The sequence below is a fragment of the Bombina bombina genome, chromosome 1 (genome assembly GCF_027579735.1).
Source record: "Bombina bombina isolate aBomBom1 chromosome 1, aBomBom1.pri, whole genome shotgun sequence".
NCBI lineage: Eukaryota > Metazoa > Chordata > Amphibia > Anura > Bombinatoridae > Bombina > Bombina bombina.
The window spans coordinates 606,535,149-606,548,276 of record NC_069499.1 but is presented as its reverse complement, the minus strand read 5'-3'; the positions used below and the strand labels follow the sequence as shown (position 1 = coordinate 606,548,276).

At 38.2% G+C, this 13,128-nt stretch overlaps 1 protein-coding gene across 4 annotated transcripts in view; it reads right to left on the bottom strand.

The window, feature by feature from the left end:
- LOC128645753 (diacylglycerol kinase delta) overlaps positions 1-13,128 on the bottom strand; it is a 245,823-nt gene that overhangs the window by 86,364 nt on the left and 146,331 nt on the right. For all 4 annotated transcript variants that reach the window (XM_053698976.1, XM_053698975.1, XM_053698977.1 and 1 more), the window contains 2 exons: positions 5,555-5,680; positions 5,319-5,421 (listed from right to left, as the gene is read on the bottom strand). In XM_053698976.1, the coding sequence (XP_053554951.1) occupies positions 5,319-5,421; positions 5,555-5,680 (229 nt within the window). The remainder of the gene's footprint in view (positions 1-5,318; positions 5,422-5,554; positions 5,681-13,128) is intronic.

Below are 13,128 nucleotides of genomic sequence, written 5' to 3'. Positions count from 1 at the left end.
GTCGTAGCTGAATCAGATTTATGCCAATGAACAACTTTTATGAATTTTTTTTCTACAGTTAGAAAGCTACAGGTTTGTTTGTATTTTTTTTTTTTTTTTACTTTTTAGGTTTATTTCACAATAATTTTTGAAATATATATATACCAATTAAGCATATTAGGTGATGTGCATCTCTGTAATGAGAAGGGGTGTGGTCTAATGACATCAACACCCTATATCAGGTGTGCATAATTATTAGGCAACTTCCTTTCCTTTGGCAAAATGGGTCAAAAGAAGGACTTTACAGGCTCAGAAAAGTCAAAAATAGTGAGATATCTTGCAGAGGGATGCAGCACTCTTAAAATTGCAAAGCTTCTGAAGTGTGATCATCGAACAATCAAGCGTTTCATTCAAAATAGTCAACAGGGTCGCAAGAAGCGTGTGAAAAAACCAAGGCGCAAAATAACTGCCCATGAACTGAGAAAAGTCAAGCGTGCAGCTGCCAAGATGCCACTTGCCACCAGTTTGGCCATATTTCAGAGCTGCAACATCACTGGAGTGCCCAAAAGCACAAGGTGTGCAATACTCAGAGACATGGCCAAGGTAAGAAAGGCTGAAAGACGACCACCACTGAACAAGACACACAAGCTGAAACGTCAAGACTGGGCCAAGAAATATCTCAAGACTGATTTTTCTAAGGTTTTATGGACTGATGAAATGAGAGTGAGTCTTGATGGGCCAGATGGATGGGCCCGTGGCTGGATTGGTAAAGGGCAGAGAGCTCCAGTCCGACTCAGACGCCAGCAAGGTGGAGGTGGAGTACTGGTTTGGGCTGGTATCATCAAAGATGAGCTTGTGGGGCCTTTTCGGGTTGAGGATGGAGTCAAGCTCAACTCCCAGTCCTACTGCCAGTTTCTGGAAGACACCTTCTTCAAGCAGTGGTACAGGAAGAAGTCTGCATCCTTCAAGAAAAACATGATTTTCATGCAGGACAATGCTCCATCACACGCGTCCAAGTACTCCACAGCGTGGCTGGCAAGAAAGGGTATAAAAGAAGAAAATCTAATGACATGGCCTCCTTGTTCACCTGATCGGAACCCCATTGAGAACCTGTGGTCCATCATCAAATGTGAGATTTACAAGGAGGGAAAACAGTACACCTCTCTGAACAGTGTCTGGGAGGCTGTGGTTGCTGCTGCACGCAATGTTGATGGTGAACAGATCAAAACACTGACAGAATCCATGGATGGCAGGCTTTTGAGTGTCCTTGCAAAGAAAGGTGGCTATATTGGTCACTGATTTGTTTTTGTTTTGTTTTTGAATGTCAGAAATGTATATTTTGTTGAATGTTGAGATGTTATATTGGTTTCACTGGTAAAAATAAATAATTGAAATGGGTATATATTTGTTTTTTGTTAAGTTGCCTAATAATTATGCACAGTAATGTAGTGATTGTGTAGTCACCTGCACACACAGATATCCCCCTAAAATAGCTATAACTAAAAACAAACTAAAAACTACTTCCAAAACTATTCAGCTTTGATATTAATGAGTTTTTTGGGTTCATTGAGAACATGGTTGTTGTTCAATAATAACATTAATCCTCAAAAATACAACTTGCCTAATAATTCTGCACTCCCTGTATATATATATATATATATATATATATATATAAAAGTAATAGTTGTGGGATAAGCACTCTCACCTCCTCATTGAGGGTGTTTTGGTATGATGAAGTGGACGGTTTGATCCCAAAACGTCACAACAATAAACCACGTTTTGTTATTTAAAGTCCAGTGAGTGCGGATCTATTAAAGTCCAGTGAGTGCGGATCTATTTTGCGGTATATATATATATACAGTATGTATATATATATATATATATATATATATATATATATATATATATATATATATACTGTATATATACTGTATATATACTGTATATATATATATATATATATAGTTTTCATAAGTAAATAAAAAATATACGGCGAGATTACGAGTTTTGCAGTAATAGGGGTGAGTTGCTAACGCTCCTTTTTTCTTACCGCTCCCTTAAGACAATGCTGGTATTACAGGTTGCTTACGGTAGCGGTAAGCTGACAAAACGTGCTTGTGCACGATTTCCCCATAGGAAACAATGGGGCTGAGCTGGCTGAAAAAAAACCTAACACCTGCAAAAAAGCAGCGTTCTGCTCCTAACGCAGCCCCATTGTTTCCTATGGGGAAATTAATTTTATGTCTGCACCTAACACCCTAACATGAACCCCGAGTCTAAACACCCCTAATCTTACACTTATTAACCCCTAATCTGCCGCCCCCGCTATCGCTGACACCTGCATTTTATTATTAACCCCTAATCTGCCGCTCCGTACACCGCCGCCACCTACATTGTAATTATGAACCCCTAATCTGCTGCCGCAAACGTCGCCGAAACCTACATTATAGTTATTAACCCCTAATCTGCCCCCCAACGTCGCCGCAACGATAGTAAATTTATTAACCCCTAATCTGCCGCAGCCAGCGTCGCCCCCACTATAATAAATTTATTAACCCCTAAACCTAAGTCTAACCCTAACACCCCATAACTTAAATATAATTTAAATACATCTAAATAAAATTACTACAATTAACTAAATAATTCCTATTTAAAAATAAATACTTACCTATAAAATAAACCCTAAGCTAGCTACAATATAACTAATAGTTACATTGTAGCTATCTTAGGATTTATTTTTATTTTACAGGCAACTTTGTATTTATTTTAACTAGGTACAATAGTTATTAAATAGTTATTAACTATTTAATAACTTCCTAGTTAAAATAAGTACAAATTTACCTGTAAAATAAATCCTAACCTAAATTACAATTACACCTAACACTACACTATAATTAAACTAATTACCTAAACTACCTACAATTAATTACAATTAAATTAAATAAACTAAATTACGAAAAAGAACAAACACTAAATTACAGAAAATAAAAAAAAGAATTGCAAGAATTTTAAACTAATTACACCTAATCTAATCCCTCTAATAAAAATAAAAAGCCCCCCAAAATAATAAATACAATACCCCCCCAACATTAAAACCCACCACCCACACACCCAACCCTACTCTAAAACCCACCCAATCCCTCCTTAAAAAACCTAACACTACCCCCTTGAAGATCACCCTACCTTGAGACGTCTTCTCCCAGCCGGGCACAAGTGGACCTCCAGAGGGGCAGAAGTCTTCATCCGATCCGGGCAGAAGAGGTCCTCCAAGTGGCAGAAGTCTTCATTCAGGCGGCATCTTCTATCTTTATCCTTCCGGAGCGGAGCGTGTCCATAGATAGAAGATGTCGCCTGGATGAAGACTTCTGCCGCTTGGAGTACCTCTTCTGCCCGGATTGGATGAAGACTTCTGCCCCTCTGGAGGTCCACTTGTGCCCGGCTGGGTGAAGACGTCTCAAGGTAGGGTGATCTTCATGGGGGTAGGGTTTTTTTAAGGGGGGATTGGTGGGTTTTAGAGTAGGGTTGGGTGTGTGGGTGGTGGGTTTTAATGTTGGGGGGGGTATTGTATTTTTTTTACATGTGAAAGAGCTGATTACTTTGGGGCAATGCCCCGTAAAAGGCCCTTTTAAGGGCTATTTGTAATTTAGTATAGGGTAGGGAATTTTATTATTTTGGGGGGCTTTTTTATTTTATTAGGGGGATTAGATTAGGTGTAATTAGTTTAAAATTCTTGTAATTCTTTTTTATTTTCTGTAATTTAGTGTTTGTTGTTTTTCGTAATTTAGTTTATTTAATTTAATTGTAATTAATTGTAGGTAGTTTAGGTAGTTAGTTTAATTATAGTGTAGTGTTAGGTGTAATTGTAATTTAGGTTAGGATTTATTTTACAGGTAAATTTGTACTTATTTTAACTAGGAAGTTATTAAATAGTTAATAACTATTTAATAACTATTGTACCTAGTTAAAATAAATACAAAGTTGCCTGTAAAATAAATATAAATCCTAAGATAATTACAATGTAACTATTTATTTTATAGGTAAGTATTTAGTTTTAAATAGGATTAATTTATTTAATAGTAGTACATTTATTTTGTTTTATTTAAATTATATTTAAGTTAGGGGGTGTTAGGGTTAGACTTAGTTTTAGGGGTTAAAAAATTTAATATAGTAGCGGCAACATTGTGGGCGGCAGATTAGGGGTTAATAAATGTAGGTAGGTGTCGGCGATGTTAGGGACGGCAGATTAGGGGTTAATAAAATTTAACTAGTGTTTGTGAGGCGGGAGTGCGGCGGTTTAGGGGTTAATAAATTTATTAAAGTGGCGGCGATGTCCAGTCGGCAGATTAGGGGTTAAATAATTTTATTATAGTGTTTGCGATGGGGGGGGGGCTCGGTTTAGGGGTTAATAGGTAGTTTATGGGTGTTAGTGTACTTTGTAGCACTTTAGTTAAGAGCTTTATGTTACGGCGTTAGCCCATAAAACTCTTCTTAACTACTGTCTTTTATATGCGGTAGGAGTCTTGACAGGAGAGGGTCTACCGCTCACTTTTTCAGGCGATCGTAATACCGGCGTTAGGCAAATCCCATTAAAAAGATAGGATACGCAATTGACGTAAAGGGATTTGTGGTATGCTAAAATTGTGGAAAAAAAGTGAGCGGTAGACCCTTTCCTGCCTGACTCGTAATACCAGCGGGCGTTAAAAAGCAGCGTTAGGTCCCCTTAACACTGCTTTTTAAGGCTAATGCAAGACTCATAATCTAGCCGATAGTTTTCATAGGTAAATTAAAAAAACGAAGGGGTCAATTTATCAAAGTGCGAGCGGACATGATGCTGTCAGCATTTATCATTACACATGCAGTTCTTGTGAACTGCTTGTGCAATGCCGCCCCCTGTAGATTCGCGGCCAATCGACCGCTAGCAGGGGGTATCAATCAGCCTGATCGTATAGGATAGAGCGGATTGAAGATCGCAGCCTCAAGTTATGGAGTAGCGGTCTTTAAACCGCTGCTTCATAACTACTGTTTCCGGCGAGCCTGAAGGCTTGTGCGGAAACAGGGGCATCAAGCTCCATTCAGAGCTTGATCATTCAGCCCCAAAGGCTCTATTTCTGTGTAACAGAGTGATAGTAAAAATGGTAAAAATAATCCAGTACAAGTTTTTCTCTGAAATTCCCAGTAGCGAAGGGGTTAATCTTACTTAAGGTTTCTCTCATCTCTCCCTTCTCTCCTCTATGCAATATATATTACGTTGTTTTTTTAGACCATATACCATTTTATTAGCTGTCCTTTTTCTATTACAAGATGTTTTTTTTGCTACAGTATGAATTCTATGCACTTACCGTCAGAGTCAATGCTGTTCAGCGCAGTAGGGGGGATAATGGAGACCCTGCAGGCACCTAGGGGACAGATTTTATCTAACTGCTCTTTACAAGAGCTGTGAACCTAGAAAAAGAAAGAGATAAAGCATAAGGATAAAAGAGATAAGAGCTATGGGGCAAGTCCCTGCAGAGTGATTCAGTGCCAGAGATTATAAAGTGATTTCTGTATATAGGAGAACAATGATTCCCAGTCTTACTATAGCTTTGCACCACAGACATCTCCAGTCCTGCAGTCTTCGCACGCTGCCACAGGTCTTGTCACATACTGCACATTTAGCACTCACAGGTAGGTTGCCCTCCAGCCACTGATGGGGCATTGTCACCTGAAGAAGAAAGAAAGACACATTACTGCAAACACATACGTCACTTGATCTGAGAATGTCACTTCAAAGAGTTTAACATCCTTGCAAAACTGCTGCCATATAATGCTCCAGAAATGGAGCTGGCTCCTAAACATATGTTCATGCTTTTCAACAAAAGTTACCAAGAAAACAAAGAAAATTGATAATAGAAGTAAATTAGAAAGTTGTTAAAGATTGCATGCTCTATCTGAATCAAGACAGAAACATGTTGGATTTTATATACCTTTAAAAAAAAAGATAATCCCTTTATTACACATTCCCCAGTTTTGCATAACCAACACAGTTATATTAATACACATTTTACCTCTGTGATTACCTTGTACCTAAGCCTCTGCAGACTGCCCCCTTATTTCAGTTCATTTGACAGACTTGCATTTTAGCCAAACAGTGCTCACTCCTAGGTAACTTCACGTGCATGAGCTCAATGTTATCTATATGAAACACATGAACTAACGCCCTCTAGTAGTGAAAAACTGTCCAAATGCATTCAGATTAGAGGTGGCCTTCCAGGTCTAAGAAATTAGCATATGAATCTCCTAGGTTTAGCTTTCAACTAAGAATACCAAGAGATAAAAGTCAATTGGAAAGTTGTTTAAAATGACATGCCCTATTTGAATCATGAAAGGTTTTTTTAGCTTGACTGTCTCTTTGAGAGTAAAAAACACAACATATATATATATATATATATATATATATATATATACATTATCTGATAAAAAATATTTATATAAATATTAATAAAAATGTTTCATAAGGGTTAAAAGGTATATGGTATATGGTATAACAAGGTATATATTTATATATGTCTAAATGTGTGTGTGTATATATGTGTGTGTGTGTGTGTGTATATATATATATGTCTAAATATGTGTGTGTGTGTGTGTGTGTGTGTGTGTATATATATATATATATATATATATATGTGTGTGTGTGTGTGTATATATGTGTATATACATGTGTATTTATGTATAGCATGAAACAAAGATTTTCATTTGCCTGTAAATCCAGAGTGTTGATATTTGTATTGTACATATATACATACTAATATGCACAGATACTGATCTAAAAATACAGTATAAAACTGTTTAAAAACTTACTTAGAAGCTCCCAGTTTAGCTCTGTTAAAAAGGTAGCTGGAACACCCACTGCAAGTGTGAGATAGCAGACACTCCCCCTCCTCCTTCCTCTGTATATGAAAAGACACTTTACACAAACAGGAGCAAGCTAGAGTAGGTATATGTCGGTATTTTAACTAGGTACAATAGTTATTAAATAGTTATTAACTATTTAATAACTTCCTAGTTAAAATAAAGACAAATTTACCTGTAAAATAAATCCTAACCAAAGTTACAATTACACCTAACAATACACTATAATTAAATAAATTACCTAAACTAACTACAATTAAATACAATGTAAAACAGTTATCTAAAGTACGGAGAAAAAAAACCCACTAAATTACAGAAAATAATAAAATAATTAAAAAAAAATTAAACTAATTACACCTAATCTAATCCCCCTAATAAAATAAAAAAGCCCCCCAAAATAATAAAAATCCCTACCCTACACTAAATTACAAATAGCCCTTAAAAGGGCTTTTTGCAGGGCATTGCCCCAAAGTAATCAGCTCTTTTACCTGTAAAAAAAAATGCAATACCTCCCCCCAACATTAAAACTCACCACCCACACACCCAACCCTTCTCTAAAACCCACCCAATTCCCCCTTAATAAAACCTAACACTAACCCCTTGAAGATCATCCTACCTTGAGACGTCTTCACCCAACCGGGCAGAAGTGGTCCTCCAGACGGGCAGAAGTCTTCATCCAAGCCGGGAAGAAGAGGTCCTCCAGACGGGCAGAAGTCTCCATCCAGGCGGCATCTTCTATCTTCATCCATCCGGAGCGGAGCGTGTCCATCTTCAAGACATCCGACGCGGAGCGTCCTCTTCTGTCTTCATCCGACGACTAAATGACGGTACCTTTAAGTGACGTCATCCAAGATGGTGTCCCTTCAATTCCGATTGGCTGATAGAATTCTATCAGCCAATCGGAATTAAGGTAGAAAAAATCCTATTGGCTGATGCAATCAGCCAATAGGATTGAAGTTCAATCCTATTGGCTGTTCCAATCAGCCAATAGGATTGAGCTTGCTTTCTTTTGGCTGATTGGAACAGCCAATAGAATGCAAGCTCAATCCTATTGGCTGATTGGATCAGCCAATAGGATTTTTTCTACCTTAATTCCGATTGGCTGATAGAATTCTATCAGCCAATCGTAATTGAAGGGACGCCATCTTGAATGACGTCACTTAAAGGTACCGTCATTTAGTGTTAGTCGTCGGAAAGAAGAGGATGCTCCGCGTTGGATGTCTTGAAGATGGACCCGCTCCGCTCTGGATGGATGAAGATAGAAGATGCTGTCTGGATGAAGACTTCTGCCCGTCTGGAGGACCTCTTCTGCCCGTATAGGATGAAGACTTCGGACCGTCTGGAGGACAACTTCTGCCCGGTTGGGTGAAGACGTCTCAAGGTAGGGTGATCTTCAAAGGGTTAGTTTTAGGTTTTATTAAGGGGGGATTGGGTGGGATTAAAGGTTAATAATATAATGCAGGTGGCGGCGATGTCGGGGGCGGCGGATTAGGGGTTAATAAGTGTAAGATTAGGGGTGTTTAGACTCTGGGTTCATGTTAGGGTGTTAGGTGTAGACATAAAAGTATTTCCCCATAGGACTCAATGGGGCTGCGTTAGGAGCTGAACGCTGCTTTTTTGCAGGTGTTAGGCTTTTTTTCAGCCGAATCTGCCCCATTGTTTCCTATGGGGAAATCGTGCACAAGCACGTTTAGCCAGCTCACCGCTACAGTAAGCAGCGCTGGTATTGAGGTGAGATGTGGAGCAAAATTTTGCTCAACAATCACTTTTCTGCAACTAGCGCCAGGTTTAAAAAAAAACGCAATACCAGCGCTGTCTGTAGGTGAGCGGTAAGCTGAATCTGCTCTTTAGCCCCGCAAGCCTTACCGACAAAAATTCGTAATCTAGCCGATAGATTTTATCCTGGAACATCTGGGAAAGACATGTATGGCAACATAAAAACAATCATAATGCAATAACATTTCTCAACCAACGGGCTGTACAATCTTGAATTCAAAATCATTTAAAGCCATCAGAAAATCCATTTCACACAGTTTTATAATGGTTTCTCATAAGTTAACTAGCAGTCAGACATTATGTGCTCAGTTTATCACTTGAGAGGTTCCCTGCTAGGAAAGCTGTCCACCTGTGTTCGTGGCAAACAGCGCTCCGTTGCACACATTTTTTATTTCACAAGGAAGTTCTTCAGAAGCACCACCTGTAGGGCCTAAAATAGTTTTGGGTGATTTACAACTGGTGCTTCTTAAAGGGGACAGTAATCACTTTGTAATTACAATACATTTATGTTGTCAAGCTATAGAATACCATCAATTAAGTCTAATAATTTCTTAAAACAAATTGATATCATGTTTGATGCAATCGTTTTTCAACAGACAAACTCCACCCACCACTTGCCTCATTTTAAGCAGCCAATCTGAGCTGAAGTCTGCAGCGGACAAGTCTAGCCCCAGTAATAATGTTAATATAAAGTGAATTGTTTTGCACTTTTTATCCGTTAAAGCCTACCAGGGAAAGATTTGAAGCAGGGTTAACCTTGATCAGTCTACAGTGTTCTTTTTTGGTTCTGAAAATTAGAAAAGCCACTAATATTATAGCTAAATTACATGAAAAGGAAGTAAAATAAATAATGTAAGTATATAGCAAAGTTGGGTTTTTTCTTTTTGTTTGTTTTTTTAAATAATCTTTTATTTGAGGTTCAATACACACATACAGACAATACACGACAGTAAAATATGGGATTAATGGAATACATGCATCAAATAAAACATTTACAAGCTAACATTGAGTATTCCCAGAAATGCAGAATTCAATTAAAGTGAAATACACACATTATGCCAATTAATGCACAAACCTCCTTAGTGACTCAAGAGGCCACTCTTGGACCTCTCAAACCTAAAAAGCGCAGGAGGTTATCTTGACCACAGGAGATCGCTCTTGGGCCTCGAATAATAGACCTCATTTTCTCTTTTTTTTTGTAAAATTGTGGAGAATAAAAATATATAAATACAATGGAACTACAACTCTGCGTATATAAACAATAACGTACAAAACCAGATTAGATATAGCTGCTACAATCCGTACATTACAAGTTCAAATAATATGCTTTGCTTATATAATGAATAAGGGTATATTAAGAGATTGGGATGCAATCAATACTAGGTAATAACTGAATATAGTTCAATAAAGTTAGTGTAGAGTGCTTCATAGTCTCTAGCCAACTCCAGAACGATATAGGCACTGTAGAAGGCTCACCGCATACATGATATTCCAGGGGTCATGGAAGTCGACAATGTTCCTGGGTGCCTGAGATTGAAAATAGCTTGGTAAAACAGCTGTATTTGAGAGTATTCCTTTGGTGTTTGTGTGCTCACAATTTTTACTTTGTATTGGTATTTCTGGGGATTACTTTACTTTCACAAGCTTCTTCCGTGTGGCAAGCGGCTCATTTGTCTCCGGGGAAGACTCATCCCTCTTCTTCGCTGGTTGCACCGTTTCAATATATGCATTTTAGGTGCCGCCATTCTACCTTCATGGTTATTCCGACCTCTCGCCTTAGGTAAGTGGAGCCGATCGGAGCCTTTAGCCGGCTTCCTCCAAGTCAGTTTTATAATATTAGTTCCTTTTGCAGCTACCTTAGGTCTCCACTCACCTCGTGGGAGCAAGTGCAGATTTACTATATTAAAAATACCGACCCCAAAGCAGGAAATGAATGCAACAAAAGTCAGTGCACCTTTCATAACTGAGATTCAAATCTTTTATTTTTTTCAATACTTTGCATGTCCACTTTTATTTTTGATGACAGACTCAATCCTCCTTGGCATGGAGGAAACCTGTGTCATACAAATTTCTGGAGAGATGTTCTGCCCTTCTTCAGAGATCTTTTCAGCTGCTCTTTGCTGGAGGGGTTGTGTTGCTCTACCATTCTCTTTAAAATACCCCAAAGGTGTTCTACTGGATTCAACTCAGGTGACATACTTGGCCAGGTCATAGTTTTCACTTGTTTCTCCTTTAGAAACTCCTTTGTGATTTTGGCAGTGTGCTTTGGATCGTTATCATGCTGTAATATTAGTCCTCTGCCAAACTCCTGGGGACTGGGAGTCATCTTGTCAGCCAGTATTTTGGTATATCCCAGGCATTCATGGTGCCATCTATAAATGTCATCTATCTCCCCAACACCTTTTGCAGTCATGCAGCCCTATATCGTCACACTCCCACCTCCATGATTCACTGTTGGGACTATGCATTCACTGTAATAATCCTGACCAGGTTCACACCAAACATGCCGCACCCCATCTGAGCCACAAAATTGTATCTTGTTCTTGGCCATCTTACCAAATAATGTGCTCCCAGTATTCATCAGGCTTTTCCTGTTGTTTAGCAAAGTTTAATCTTGCAGTTTTTTGCCGAAGAGCAAGCAAGGGTTTTTTCCTTGGATGCTGTCCATAGAAGTTGACATTATTTTCCACGTCCTTAGCACTGTCTGAGCTGTCACAGAAAGACCAATTTCAATCGATAATCCCTGAGCCAAATCTGAAGCAGTTGCCTTGATGCAAATCTGAAGCACTTGCCTGTTGCCTGTTTTCAGGGCTAGATTGTGCAAGTAACGCACTGTCCGTGGCGTCATTTTAGGAGGACAGCCATTGCGGCTCTGATTTTTGGCACTGTGTATCGATCTATGCTTCCTAATTACTGCTGCAACTGCGTTTTGATTTTTAGTTGGTCACCAATCTTCCTGTATCCTTTCCCATCTTTGTGAAGTCTCACAATCAGATGTTTCAATTCCTCTGACAATTCTTTTCCATGTGGAGACATGATGCAGACTTGCAGATAGACACAACCCATTGGTCAAAAAATTAGACTGTTCTGGTAACCTGGTAACTATGCTCATGCAATTAGGCTAATTCGAAATCATAGGTGTACACTTTTGTGTGTCAGTGACCACAGGTGTATTCACTTTTGTTGCATTAAGTTTCTACTTTGGGGCCTGTATTTTCAATATAATCTTTCTAAAGTATTTGTTTTTGATTGTTTATAATAGGAAATACTCTACTTTTTAACTTAGAAATAAAACAATTATTGAGAGGTGATACAATTTTGAATAATTTTATATTTAAGTGATATTGCCCAGGGGTGTACTTACTTCTATTGTATACTGTAAGTGGCGGATTATCTTTTCCAAATGCGGAACTTCTAGTTTATGCGACAAAGTCATGACCACCGCCGGACACACCCCTTAGCAAAGTTGTTTTACTATGTTTAAGCCCATAGGTAAAATCCCTGCCCAGTAGATGCAAGCATTGCATAGAACACAGACAGTGAGCCAGTTAGAAACAGCAGCTGCATATAGTCATCAATCACTGCTGGTGTTTTATGCTTGGCAAAATGCTTGTGGTTTCTTTTAAGATTAGGTTAGTAATGCAAAAAAGTGCATGCTCTAACAAATCAGAGCATTGCATTTGTTACATCAAAATACCCCTTTAAGTATAAGGATTTGCCTGCAAAATTGTATTATTTTTTTAAAACCAAAGGATAAATGGTCTATACCATAATTTTTAGTACAAGCAATAACAGCTGCCATAGCTATGTTTACCCAACAAATGACCATCACAATTAGATTCTAGAAGTCATTACAGAAAACTTATCAAACAAATCTTAAATGCACCACAAAATTCTTCTTTAAACACCAGACAACCGAGGAAACCAGTTTGTGCTGATTATTTGACTCACAGGGACTTTTAAAGTGGTTAGACTGAGACACATCTAACATTTTAAAATCTCAGATCACCCTTAAATTTTGGAAATTCTTTCAACTCCCCATTATAAGATTTCACATCCTAACTGAATTCAAACAGAGCTTACAGGAAAGAGCCAGTGATAACCTTTGATTGAATAAACATCAAACACCTGTAATGCCAAGAAAGTATACCTATAAAAAAGATAACCCTATCACTTTTTTCCATTGAAATCCTCCAAGTGACCTTGATTTATCCAGTCAATTTAAAAGTACTAGCAAATAGAAAAAGATACATGCTTTTCAATGTTAAGCAGCAAATTGAGTTGCTACCCAAGGCAAATGGCTTATACTACTCCCACAGATACAAAGCTTCCTCTGATCAGCTTTAATGAGTTCCTTTAATTGCCTGACACAGGAAAGACTGGATTTTCCAGCTAGTTTGTGTGTTAGATAATAACTGTAAGTTTGTAGACCTGTCCCGTTATGTTGTAGTGGTGATTGATTTGTTTAATTTTAACGTGTTCAGT